This window comes from Lepidochelys olivacea (assembly GCF_965140295.1).
Source record: "Lepidochelys olivacea isolate rLepOli2 genome assembly, chromosome: 1".
NCBI lineage: Eukaryota > Metazoa > Chordata > Testudines > Cheloniidae > Lepidochelys > Lepidochelys olivacea.
The window spans coordinates 211,000,703-211,015,196 of record NC_140411.1 but is presented as its reverse complement, the minus strand read 5'-3'; the positions used below and the strand labels follow the sequence as shown (position 1 = coordinate 211,015,196).

The following is a 14,494-nucleotide window of genomic DNA, read 5'->3' as shown; positions in this document are numbered from 1 at the left end:
ACGTTTCTGAGGCTGCTACTGCTGCTAGTTAATGGGTCATAAGCCTTTATTTTCAAAAGTAGAGACATATGGTTTTAAATGAAGAGGTCCTGGGTTCAATACCTCCAGATATCTGTTATAAAATGTAACAGATGTAAATTGTACTTCAGATGTGGCTGAGTTAATATTGTTGTTGAAATCTTGATTTTTGGGAATTTCATTACCTTTACATGCTTGATTTCTTAACCATAGAATTATATTATGGTTAATTTTTGTGTTTGCCATGTTGAATGTGTTTTTAGAGTGTTCATAGATAAATGTGGTAAGAAGGGAAAAAAATATTGTTTTGAAAGTGACGTTAATTTCTGTGGTCAGAAATATATAGTGTTTAAAGCAGAGTAAAAATAGATAGAATCTTGACTGTTTCCAATATTTAAAGATTATCCCAATCTCCTTGCAGGCCATAGAAAGACATCTTATCAGAAAGTCTAACGGAGGTCTGACATACATTGGGGAATGGAAGAATGGGCACCTTGAAAGAAAGATGGGCCACCTCACCTGTTTTGCTGGGGGAATGTTTGCACTTGGAGCAGACGGTTCCAGAGATGATAAGGCTGGACATTATTTGCAACTTGGAGCTGAGATTGCACATACATGTCATGAGTCATACGACAGAACAAGTAAGAGATATTATCAATTTAATTATTTTAGTTTAACAGAACCCTGCACAGTAGAAATACACAGGAAAGAGAGGTGGTCAGATTATTCAAGAGATTTGACTTGAACACATGAACCTGATCCTCCTTTATGGGCTTGGCTACACTTGCGAGTTATAGCGCATTAAAGGAGCACCGGGCACCCTAGCTCACTCCCCGTCCACACTGGTAAGGCACGTAGAGCGCTCTGACTCCGCAGCTAGAGCACTCCTGGTACTTCACTTCGACGAGTGGACTAACGTTTTGTCCGCCCCTGCTGGAGCGCCGCAGCGCCAGTGTGAATGCCCTGATCTGTTCGTGTGCTCTGATCAGCCTCCAGAAGTGTCCCACAATGCCTGTTCTAGCCACTCTGGTCATCACTTTGAACTCTACTGCCCTTCCCTCAGGTGACCAACTGTCAGACCCGCCCTTTAAATTCTCTGGAAATTCTGAAAATCCCCTTCCTGTTTGCTCAGCCAGGCGTGGAGTGCTCTCAGCGAATCTTTCCAGGTGACCATGCCTCCACGTGCCAAGCGAGCCCCAGTATGGAGCAATGGCGAGGTGCTGGACCTCATCAGTGTTTGCGGGGAGGAAGCTGTCCAGTCCCAGCTGCGCTCCAGCCGTACGAATTATGATACCTTCGGGCAGATATCAAGGGACATGATGGAAAGGGGCCATGACCAGGACGCACTGCAGTGCAGGGTTAAAGTGAAGGAGCTGTGGAATGCCTACCACAAAGCCCGTGAGGCAAACCGCCACTCCAGTGCTGCCCCTGCAACCTTTCATTTCTACAAAGAGCTGGACGCGATACTTGGGGGCAACCCCATCTCCATTCCAAGTACCACCATGAACACTTCAGAGCCCAGTTGGACAAGGCAGGAGAAGGAGGAGGAGGAGCAAAGTGGGAGCAAGGGTGCTGAGGTGGAGGAAGACACCCCGGAATCCCTAGATGCATGCAGCCAGGAGCTGTTCTCAAGCCAGGAGGAAGGTAGCCAGTCATGGCGGCCGGTGCTTGGGGAAGGACAAACACCAGAGCTGGTTCCCGGTAAGCGGCTTTTATTTTGGGAAGGAAGTTATTCGGTGCGGGCTCTTGGGGCGAGGAGGGTTAGGGCTGCATGCATGCCTAGATGCGGAATAGGGCGTTGATGTGCTCTGTCACATTGCGGTAATCGGCCTCAGTGATCTCTTCAAAGGTCTCATCCAGAACTTGTTCAATGCGCTTGCGCAGGTTTCTCGGGAGAGCCACTGTCGTCCTTGTCTCAGGCTAATTTGTCTGCGCCACTGTGCCGTGAGGGGCGGGGGAACCATTGCTGCACACAGGCAAGCTGCATATGGGCCAGGGCAGAATCCGCATTGCAGTAGAAAACCCTCCCTTGCTTCCCAGGTCACCCTCAGCAGCGAGATACCTTCCAGGATGAACGCCTGTGGAAAATGTGGGGACGGTGTTCAGTATAGGGACCCCGTGCCACTTTTGGCTCTCCCCAAGACACAGAAAACCAGAGGACAGTACAGCCATGAAACAATCAGTTACGCTTGACCCTGTGCTTACTCACCATTTGGAGGCTCCCGTGGGTTATGTGTGCTCACTTTGGGATGGGCAAATGATGCTATTGTGTAGACTGTGCTTGTCCTTAAGTATGGGGGAATCATTGCTTTTTCTGGTGTGAACAATGCTGCCTCTGTTAAGTGTTGCATTTTGCCATTACAGATGCAACCTTGAGATCTCAGCCGTCCGTGTTATCACCGGCTGAAAGACTCCAAAGAATCAGAAAGAGGCGACGTAGAAGCAGGGAAGACATGTTGCATGAAGTAATGCAGCATTCAAGTAATGAAAATCAAAAAGTGCAGGACAGTGAAAGGAGGATCCACCAGCAGAATGAGGACCTCTGGCAGCAAAGCATGGATCGGCTGATAAGCATAATGGAGCGCCAAGCGGACTCGATCCAAGCGATCATAGCCATGCAGGCGGAACACTACCGTGCCTGACCCCCCCCACCCCGCAGCCCTTGTCCCCAACCTCTTTCCCTTGTGCCCCCAGGTCACCTCCAACCCACTTTCTCCAACATCCGGGTTCTTATCTCCAACACCTGTAGCTTCAACACCCAGACCTGAAAACGACAACCCTTACCCACTGCACTCAACCCCCATCACCATGCAGTATAGCCATCCTGAAGTGCAGCACTCATTGCACAGCACTCCAGACAGGAATACTGAGTATGAGAACAGGACATACACAAATCTGTGACTGTACCATTCCCCACCCCACCCCCTTGCCCTTTCTGTTTCCCAAGCAGTTGTGTTTCTTTTCAATAAATGGATTTTCTTTTCAATAAATGGATTTTTTGGCTTTGAAAACATTATTTATTATTGCATAAAGTAAAAGATACCTTAGCCCAAGAAAGAAACAGGCACTGCAAGTCAGCGTAGCAAACACAGATTCCTACTAACATTGGAACCACTGCACTTCACTCCCGTGCAGGGCACCAGACATTACTGGTGGCTTTCAGCCTCAGATTGCTCCCTCAAGGCATCCCTAATCCTTGCAGCCCCGCGCTGGGCCCCTCAAATAGCTGTGCTCTCTGGCTGTTCAAATTCAGCCTACAGGTGTTGAACCTCCAAGTTCCATGTCTGAGTGAATCATTCACCCTTCCCTTCACAAATGTTATGGAGGGTACAGCATGCGGATATAACCGTCGGGATGCTGTCATCGGCCAGGTCCAGCTTCCCATACAGAGAGCGCCAGCAGCCCTTTAAACGGCCAAAAGCACACTCCACAGTCATTCTGCACTGGCTCAGCCTGTTGTTGAACCGCTCCTTGCTGCTGTCAAGGCTCCCTGTGTAGGATTTCATGAGCCACGGCATTAAAAGGTAAGCGGGGTCTCCAAGGATCCCAGTGGGCATTTCATCTTCTACGGTGATCTTCTGGTCTGGGAAAAAAGTCCCGGCTTGCAGCTTCCTGAACAGGCGAGTGTTCTGAAAGATGTGTGCATCATGCACCTTTCCGGGCCAGCCTGCGTTAATGTCAATGGAACGCCCATGGTGATCCACAAGCGCCTGGAGAACCATAGAGAAATACCCCTTCCGATTAACGTACTCGAAGGCTAGGTGGGCTGGTGCCAGAATTGGAATATGCATGCCATCTATCGCCCCCTGCAGTTAGGGAAACCCATTTGTGCAAATCCATCCACAATGTCATGTACGTTACCCAGAGTCACGGTTCTTCAGAGCAGGATGCGATTAATGGCCCTGCACACTTGCATCAACACAATTCCAACGGTCGACTTTCCCACTCCAAACTGGTTAGCGACCGATCTGTAGCTGTCTGGAGTTGCCAGCTTCCAGATTGCAGTAGCCACCCGCTTCTCCACCGTCAGGGCAGCTCTCGATCTCGTGTCCTTGCGCCGTAGGGTGGAGGCAAGCTCCTCACACAGTCCCATGAAAGTGTCTTTTCTCATCCAAAAGTTCTGCAGCCACTGCTCGTCATCCCAGACTTGCATGACGATGTGATCCCACCACTCAGTGCTTGTTTCCCGAGCCCAAAAGCAGCGTTCCACAGTGGTGGGCATGTCTGTGAATGCCACAAGCAAACTCATGTCGTATGCATTACTTGAGTCAATATCGTCGAGCCCTCACTGTCACTTTGGATCATAAGGAATAAGTCGACTGCCAAACGTGATGTGCTGGTGAGATTCATCAGCATACTCCTCAGCAGTTTGGGCTCCATTCCCGCAGACCAAAAGAGAAGACAGAGCACACAGTACAAAAAACGTTGAAACATGGCACCAAATGTGGACCGAAGCACAGGGATTGCTGGGATGCGAACCGATGCATCACGGGGCATTGGGACAGGACCCAGAATGCCCCGCACCCCCGCCTCCTTCCCACAAGCCACAGCGCCAGAATGGGAAGAGGTGCTCTGTAGGATAGCTGCCCACAATGCACCACTCCCAATGCCCTGCAAGTGTCGCAAATGGGGCCACGCCAGTGCGCTTGCAGCTGTCAGTGTGGACAGACTGCAGGGCTTTCCCTACTGCGCTGTACGAAGGGCGGGTTTAACTCACAGCGCTCTACATCTGCAAGTGTAGCCAGGCCCTAACTCACATCATTTTTATGCCAGCGTAACTTTCTTGACTTAACTGGAGTTACTCCTGATTTATGCGCCAGTGTAAGTGAATGTAGAATCAGATCTTAAGACTTTTATGTTTGGTCTTCTATGTCTATCCCTGACTTGTTTTCTAAATATAGTTTTGTGTGCAGATCATTCAGATGATCAGCCTCACCCTCTTGAAACATAAATTAGTGTGTGAAATCGTTACAATTTGAAGTCAGCCTCACCCTCTTGAAACATAAATTAGTGTGTGAAATCGTTACAATTTGAAGTCACACTGGTGAATTGCTGTTTTCCATGGTTCAAAAATCCCATTTGTCATGCCAGTGCTCTCCTGCCTCTGGCTAAAATGAACACTGGTACATTTTTGCTGGCTGTACAAGTTCACAAACAGGTGCAGATTGTACAGCAGTTCCAACAGTTTGGTGAAATTGTGAATCAGTTTGAAAATGAAGACAGTGAAATGTTAAAGGCTATTAAATTAAACTTGAAGATTTTGGGGCATTGAAACTCAGTAGCTCTCAATTATATCATTGAACACCGATGGACACATTTGTCAACGAGGATAGTCCAAATAAAGCTAGCCCTTTCCATTACCTCAGGTCTCTCATTGATAAGGGTATGCTGTCTCCATTTATAGCAAACACCCCTGGCAACCAGAAGTTACATAATCCCTGTTGTGTATTCCCTGAACTCTGTCCCCTCACTATTAAAAGACCAAACCTTAGAGATGGTGCAGAAATGTGTGCATGGGCCCCACAACCAGCACTTCATACAACTATTATGTAACTGAGCCTCTGGTTTGCGTTTCATTTGCAGTTATAATTGATTTGTTAAGATTATGGTGGTCTGTATAGTTTTGACAGGTTTCAGAGTAACAGCCGTGTTAGTCTGTATTTGCAAAAAGAAAAGGAGTACTTGTGGGACCTTAGAGACTAACCAATTTATTTGAGCGTAAGCTTTCGTGAGCTACAGCTCACTTCATCGGATGCATACTGTGGAAAGTGTAGAAGATCTTTTTATACACACAAAGCATGAAAAAATACCTCCCCCCACCCCACTCTCCTGCTGGTAATAGCTTATCTAAAGTGATCACTCTCCTTACAATGTGTATAATAATCAAGTTGGGCCATTTCCAGCACAAATCCAGGTTTTCTCACCACCACCACCCCCACACACACACAAACCCACTCTCCTCCTGGTAATAGCTTATCTAAAGTGACCACTCTCCTTACAATGTGTATGATAATCAAGGTGGGCCATTTCCAGCACAAATCCAGGGTTTAACAAGAACGTCTGAGGAGGGGGGGTGGTCGGAAAAAACAAGGGGAAATAGGTTACCTTGCATAATGACTTAGCCACTCCCAGTCTCTATTCAAGCCTAAGTTAATTGTATCCAATTTGCAAATGGGAGTGGCTAAGTCATTATGCAAGGTAACCTATTTCCCCTTATTTTTTCCTACCCCCCCCCCAGACGTTCTTGTTAAACCCTGGATTTGTGCTGGAAATGGCCCACCTTAATTATCATACACATTGTAAGGAGAGTGATCACTTTAGATAAGCTATTACCAGCAGGAGAGTGGGGTGGGGGGAGGTATTTTTTCATGCTTTGTGTGTATAAAAAGATCTTCTACACCTTTCACAGTATGCATCCGATGAAGTGAGCTGTAGCTCACGAAAGCTTATGCTAAAATAAATTGGTTAGTCTCTAAGGTGCCACAAGTACTCCTTTTCTTTTTGTATAGTTTTGGCTATCCTGAATGATAGTTTGAATTAGAGAACTCACACACTTAACAAAGCACAATCAACTGATCCAGTCAAGGGAATTTTCAAATAGTACCAGCAACCTGGAAACTGGGTCTGTTCTTATTGACAGTAGAGTATAGATGGTACTTCAAGGTCAAGGCTGAGGGTATTTGCAAATCACTGTACTACAGCTTGCAATGTGCTCGCCGCTGTTTCCGTCTTTGGGTGAATCTAGAGCTCCATTCCTGGTTAAGTTTCATTTACACAAAATTCATACAAATCAAAGGAAGGGAAAAGTATGCTGAAGTAATATTGCATAAGCATTCTTGAGCATCATTATATTTAACTTCATTAAAAAAATCAGTGATAAAATTCTTTTAAATGTTTGACTTTAAAGGGCAAGCCTTCGCACAGCCTGGGGAGCTGAGGATCAGTCTGCTGCTTTTATTCTTGATTTCTTTGTGTTTGTGGTTCATTTTAGTGAAAGTTTTCTCTAGAATGAAGATGTCTTGAGTTTATCCCCACATGCCATCAGCTACAATATATAAGCTATATTGCCAGCAAGAGACACAAGAAAAAAAAAAAGCTTTCCTACTCCAGCCACAAAGAGGTTGCACTCACACCAGTTCAGTTTTTATCTTCTCATTTGAATTTGTGTCCCCTCAACTTTTTACTTTTGACATCCCCTTCAATGTGGTTATAAGACTCAGACGTTTTCACTTCTGATGTCTCACCCCACTTTTTTGTGTTTGTCCATTTTTGCATGGGGTGATGTAGTCGAAGTGGATGCAGAATGAACATTGTGCAGAAGAAATCATCACTGTAAATGGCAAAGAAATCGAGGAGGTTGACAAATATATTTACCTGGGTCAGGAGCTGAGCAGAGACAAATTATTCAAAGGGGAATGCAGTAGGAGGCAAAAGGCGGGGTGGGCAAGTGTCAACAAAATAAAGACGTCTCTAACGGATGATGAACTGCCCATGAAGAAAAGGAAAGAACTGTTTAACTCCACTGTTCTGCCAGCAATGATATATGGAGCAGAGAGCTGGTCAACGACAAAACTGGAGGAAGAAAAATTCGCTGTCACCCAGAGAGCAATGGAAAAGCGAATGTGTAAGACATCGCTCCATGATCATATGCTGAATGAGGAGATCAGAAGGCGTACAGAGGTGACCGATGTAGTGCAGGTAATGTATGACACAAAGCAAAAATGGGCATATCATGTAGTCCACAAGCAAGACAATAGGTGGATAACCCGCATCAGTGACTGGATCCCCAGAGACCACAAGCGACCACTGGGCAGACCGAAAATACCTAGGTCTCCTTGATAAGACACAGACAAACCAAAACAGCTTCTGTAAAAGAAAGTTATGCTTCTCTTATCATTGAGCTCTTTGAGTGTGTCAGTAAAATTGTGAATAAAGGAGAAATGGACTTTCAAAAAGCCTTTCTCAAAGTTCCTCACAAATGAGCTATTGAGAAAGCTGTATCTCTCCACATGACTACTTAAATTATTGTCATGGATTAGAAACTAGCTAAGAGACAGAAAACAAAGAATACAGATAGATGGTCAAATTTTCATCATGGCAAAAGTGGATGCTGACCCCAGGGATCAGGATTTTAGCATTGTTTAATATATTTAAACTCCCTTGGAAAAAGGATGTATAATGGGTGCCAAATTTATAGGTGATACAAAATAATTCAAGATTGTTAAGGCTAGAAAAGATTGTGAGAAACTGCAGTGGGAATAGGCAACATAGTGGCAGATGAAATTCACTGCTGACAAATGCAAGTAATGCATGCTGGAAGAAGTAATTACAAATACTCATTGACCTTAGTGGGTTCTAAATTAAGAGTAGCAACTCAAGACAGAAAGACCTGGACAACTCAATGAATCTGCTCAATGTGCAGCAGCAGTTAAAAAAGCAAATAAAATGTCAGGCTATATAAGAAAGGGGATAGATAATATTTTAAAAACTATTACATAAAAAAAGCTATAGTAAAAGAATATTTCTTTTTTAAATTCAAGTACTCAGAACTTGTGAAATGCCAGATTTATGGTTGCTTGTGCACCTCATCCATCCATCCTGTGAACTGAATGATCCATCCTATGGAAAAAATAGCTTGTGATTACATATTTATATACTGTATCATAATGCATGGGCAAAAGGGGGTAGAACAAAGTTCTTTGAGCAACCATAAATTTAGCATTTCCTAACTTTCAAGTGCTTGACATGGCAACCTAAATAATGTTCATTTAACATTTTTTTTATTTAATTTCCTGGGTGTTTTAAAGGAAAAAGGTTAAAATAAATTCTCCTATGTGCAAGGTAACAATCTCCCCAATAAATATTAGGGTTTCAATCCTGAGTCTTCTGGATTGCAGCACAAACTGTTACCATTTGAGTTAGCTAACGGCAGGAGGAGGCTGTTATCCCAGAGTGGGGAATGAACCTCTAGGTCCAGGTGCTGCGATCAGTGCGAGAGCGCCTGGCCTGGCCCAGCCCTTATCTCTAGCTCTCTCCCACCGTGGGAGTTGGGGGAGCTCTTGCACTATGAAGTACTCTCAGAGGGGGCATATTAAGGCCATGTGCTGGGTCTGGGGCAGGGGAGCCCAGCCCAACTCTGTTCTTCATCACACCCGTGCTACAGCTGCACTGGCAGCTTCCAGGTATTCTCAGGGCAGCTGCGACTGCTTTGAGGAATGCATTTGAGAGAAGAGAAATCACATTGTATTCTTTTGACATTTCTCAGCAAAAGTTGAATGGAATTTTCATAAGAAATTTTCTTTCTGTATCCTGAGAACATTTCCCTGCCAAATATCAAAGGCTGTTACAAACAATGGAGGGATGAGAATTTCCTCAAAGAAATTATGGCAAGAATCCTTTATAATAGAAAGTGTTAGGAATTGTAAAAGGGTGGATGGGTCACTACCAACTTCCCCTATAATAATGTCATCATATAAATCACAGGACACCATCATCTGCAATACTGTGTTCATTTCCTGTCACTCCATCTCATCAAAGATATAAGTAAATAAAGGCAATCGATTCGACCAACAAAAACGATATGGGGCCTGGAGAAGTTTCTATGTGATGAGTGAAAACTTTGGAGGCCAAGCTCTATTGTTACACTACTGTTAATCCAAAGTAACTCAGTTGACTTTAGTGAAGTTACTCCAGATTTACACCAGTGTGACTTGGGGCATAATATTGTTCTATTTAGTATAGTGAGACTAATAAGGGACATGATAGAGGTATATAAAAAAAGAATGGTATTGTGAAGAGGGTATTTTGACCACTCCTTTTTATCTATTCAAATAACACAAGAGGACAGTCAATGAAATTGGAAAGGCAACAAACTGAAACCTGATAAATCAACCGGCAGAAAGCACTGTCTCAAGGATACTATAGAAATTAAGAGTTTAGCAAGATTCCAAAAACGGGTAGACACATATGGATACTGAGAACACCCAGGTTTGTGTTATATAGGGGTTTTATTTAATAAAGGACATAGACATTTATACTTAAGAACATACCCCAGCCATTAACTGACAGAGTTTAGAAACTGTCTGTGGGCTGTTTATTCTACAGTTGTCCATGAGGACGTTTCTTGCATCTTCCTCCGAAGATTCTGATTATGGTAACTGTCAGTGACTTGGATACTGGATTAATTGGTTTTATCCATAGTGGTAAATCCTGCCATTCCCAATAACACAAACTGCATAAGTAATTGATTCATGAATATGACTTCAGACAAGGTAGGGCCAAAGTAAGAGCAGGTACTGGCCCTGTTCCAAGACTGGCTATAATCAGATAAACAGACAAAGGAAATGTGGGACAGATGTGATAGTTGTTCTCCTAGGAAATGTAAAATGACACTATATACTGATGGACTGGTTCTGCAGCTACAAACTACTGAGGGTCTCTTCCTCAGTTTTTATATTATAGGTCAGAAAGCAACATTGACGACAAGAAAACATTTGGTTTTCCGACTCTTTCTTTCCTTTTCACTAGATAGTTAGTTTCTAGGCAAAATTAGGACTAAAGTCTCAAGAGTTAGGTTCCTAAATCCATACTTAAGCACATGAATAAGTGCCCTAATTTTAACAGTGTTGAACACCCACAGCTCCCATGGAAATCACCTTCACTTGGCTAAAGTCTGTTTAGGAGCCAGTCCTGTTATACTTTAATTCTACACTCTTGTGTGTTTCCAAAATCATTCTCTGTTTGCCCCCACTGCCTAGATTGAGGCCCCTCAATCTCCTGGACACCTAGATAAAACATCTGGATTTGAACAGTGTGTTAGACTGTAGTAAAATATCGATGATGGACCCCAATACCAGATGTTTCTTTGCATGGAAGAAGGATGCTGTCCAACAGGATACTCAGTTTAAATTGTCTTTCCTCCTCTGCCGTGCCTTGAGTAGAAGCAGTGGTTCAAACTCCTGGAAGAGTTCATGAAAGAGGCATTAAAAGTCCAGCCAGATTGACACTGAGGCCATCTCGTTTATTATAAGAGTGTGCTGCATTCCATGTGTTGCCTTGATTCCAGATACAAGTGCCGGGAGAAGCACTCCCTGCTCTATTCTTCTTCCGGAAAGTGAAAGCACTCCCTTCAGATCCCTGGTCTCAGCTTCAGTGGCCACTGCAGCACCACGCTCCATATCCTTCCTGCTCAGGTAATTCGGTTTCTATACGTGAGTCATAGATGGAGCAGGTATTATACATCTAGATCCATAAGAGGAAACAGTTCCTTGGAGACATGTCCTCTCCTCCTGTGATGCCTAGAGAAAGAAGTTATGGAAGTAGCTATTTGCAGACACTGTGCCCTTGATCCGAGACAGGGGCCAACCTGCTCCATTCAGCAAAAGTCTCATCTTGCAAGAGTCCTCTCAGAAGCAGAGAATAGAGCAGATGAGATGGTGTTTCTTCTGCAGCAGCAGAACATCAAGGGGTAGCCTTTCTGTAGAAGCATTACCTCTTTGTGTTGTTGTACCCTTCCCCCATTGGGCAACCAGCTGCCAACAGAATAGTCAGAGTTGTGGTGAAAATTCTTGGGGTGTCCAATAAAAGAGGATGACATGACTGGGGTACTTTAGGATTTAATGAACATCATACTATGAATACTATGTAGGCATGTCATTTAAAACTGTATGTATGATAATGCTTATGCATAGGGGAAGAAGTAAGTTTGAGTTGTATTTTGTCTGCTGCACATGTAAAAATATTGTATTCTTTTCTGGCAAAACCTACCTACACATCAGATGCAGACAGAGTGTAGCCCACAGGTCACATGCACAGCAGGGCATTCTGTCATGTAGCCTGCTGCTCTGCCATTTGGATCAAGGTGCAGTGTGGCATCCTGAGGTCTGTTGTCTCCAGTAGCTGCATCTTGGTGTGAAAGGTAGCACTTCAGCAGGCAACTCTATTTTGAAGAAACACAGCCCTCCAAATCCTGGCAAGATGCCATTATGGCCTCCTTTATGGCAAAGATTGTGCACCCCTGAGGTTCACAGATTTTGAAATATAACAGAATATTTACTGCCTTGTTATAAACCCTTGGAAATAAGTTGATCTGTAAAGCACCTCAGCTTCAATGGCCTAAATGCACTGCCAGAGATCCTAGATCAGTGGTGGAGAATGATGGTCTAGGGATGGTCTGACGGCAAACCACGGCCACTGGGAGTTGTGGGGGGCTGTGCCTATGGACGGTCAATGTCAGCAAAATGTCTCATGGCCCGCAATCAGCTTACCCTGCTGGGCTGCGTGCGACCCATGGGCTGCAGGTTGCCCACCACTGGCCTAGATGTAAATACAGACTATCTGCGATGATGATTCCTAATTTACCTTCTACGGCCCTTTTCTCATCCTGCCATATTAAATCAATAGAATGTTAAAAATGTTCCTGACCATTTTTCTCATGTATAGCAAGAACCAATCTGTCTCACTTTAATTTTACCTTATAACTGAATGTGTTAAAATGCTTATATTCTTAGTGTTTTATTAGTTTCTAAGGGGACTACTATTCTCCTGTCAAGATAGGTAGATTTAACACAGGGATTGAACACATTATTCATTAAAAATATCAGAAGCCTTGACAATAGGAAATATTTATGAGACTGTTCAAAGAAAAGCTAGATTTTGTTTCTGATTTATTTGCTTGCTTTGTATAACTCCCTCCCCCAAAGACTGGAAAGGAATAAAGTATTCCTGTTCTCTTTTCTCTCTGCAGCATTAAAGCTGGGTCCTGAAGCGTTCAAATTTGATGGTGGCCTAGAGGCAGTGGCAGTGCGGCAGAATGAAAAATATTACATTCTAAGACCAGAGGTGATCGAGACCTATTGGTATATGTGGAGATTTACACATGATCCCAAGTACAGGCAGTGGGGCTGGGAAGCAGCACAGGTAATTGCTGATTGGCTCAGTCAATATAATTATTCTGCTTTGTTCTTCTGTAGCTCTTTTCACCCCAAACAATTTCCAAACAATAATTTATTAGTCATCACCAGCCCCTGTAAAATAGATTGGTGGTGTTGGTGGTGGCGATTACTATTATTTTTCGTGTATAACAAATGGAGAAATGGATGCATAGATAGGTGATCTGCTCAAGGTTACACAACAAGTGAGAGGCAGAGTTGGCAGTAGAGCCCAGTAGCCATGACACCCAGGCCCTATTCTAATCAGTAGAATCCCAGGCCCAGTAAGGGTTTCTCTGAGACAAGCTTTGGAGGTTTTAGCCCACAGTGTTTTCCTGTGCCTCTCTGTGTGAGAGGATACCAAGCTCTTCCTTGAGCTCTTCCCCCAGTTTTCAGGGCAGCTTCTTCACATGCTCTTCAAATATGTCAGTGTGGATCCCACTGTTGGTGCACATGCATTTTATGCATGTGACTGGATTATTTTTGCTAGCACTGTCCTTTGGGGCTGCACTGGCTCCCATAAAAGAGCATAAAGGGTGGGCGGCCACAACTCTCCCTCAGTTCCCTCTTACCACCCATGGCAGTGAGATGGAACCTAGCAGTGTCCTAGCAACTCTATCATGGTCTATCTTAATCTAAACTTCTGAAATTCTTCAGACCAATCTTCATCCCTTTACCTTCAACCTTTTGGACTCAATAATCTTTGTCCATATTGAAATCCTTCAGTCAGACCTCCCTGAACAACTTCCACCCTCTAAACAGACCCCACCCCCCACATACAGGATCATAAGATGGCAGACTCAAAATCAGTGGGCTTCAATCCCTACCCATCATGCAAACTAATCCTGCTTAAAGATGGGCACAGCAGCTGCCTTTTCTGCCTGGATGAACCACACTTTCCAAGCAGGTGCTTTTCTTCCCCACTAAAACCAGAAAATTGTGGGATGTGAAGCTCAAGCTCCACCTCTTAGAACAATCTGTGAGAACGGCATTGGACCCAGAAAATCTGGGTTCAAAAACCCGCATACCAACCAAACCTGTAAACTCAAAGTCTTGTCTCTCTCACCAACAGAAGTTGGTCCCATAAAAGATATTACCTCCCCCACCTTTTCTATATAATAAAATTGTCAAGGTTTTAGAACACAGACCATCGAGATTTCTCTCATTGGTCCTTTTAGCAACTACACATTGCAAACATTTCAAAGTATGGCCATTATCCGTATTACACTATAGCAAAATGGAATCACGTAGTAACTGTGTGGCCTAATGGAAAGACTAGTGAACTGAGATTATTCCTAGCTCTGCCATTGGCCTGCTGGGTGACCTTGGCAGGTCACTTCATTGCTCTGTGCCTCGGCTTCCCATATGAAAAGTGGGGATAATGTTGTGAAGTTCTTTGAGATCTACTGATGAAAAGCACTATATAAAAACGAGGTCTTTTGATTAGTACCTAGCTGCATTAGCAGATCAACTGCAAACCTAGGTGAGAACTACACCTGTCTAAATGACCACTAACTCCTACCAACTAACATTTCTTTTTCAATTTT

General features: G+C 44.0%; 1 protein-coding gene across 2 annotated transcripts in view; it reads left to right on the top strand.

The window, feature by feature from the left end:
* The window catches only part of MAN1A2 (mannosidase alpha class 1A member 2), a 301,819-nt gene that overhangs the window by 272,440 nt on the left and 14,885 nt on the right, over nucleotides 1-14,494 (top strand). The window contains exons 10-12 of one of the 2 annotated variants that reach the window (XR_014714217.1): nucleotides 440-659; nucleotides 1,151-1,719; nucleotides 2,383-2,977. Coding sequence is in view for 1 of the 2 variants with exons in the window: in XM_084648770.1 (XP_084504896.1) it covers nucleotides 440-659; nucleotides 12,764-12,936 (393 nt within the window). In the remaining variant the exon portion in view is untranslated. Of the gene's footprint in view, nucleotides 1-439; nucleotides 660-1,150; nucleotides 1,720-2,382; nucleotides 2,978-12,763; nucleotides 12,937-14,494 lie in introns of those variants that run through there. The other variant, XM_084648770.1, reaches the window with a different exon arrangement.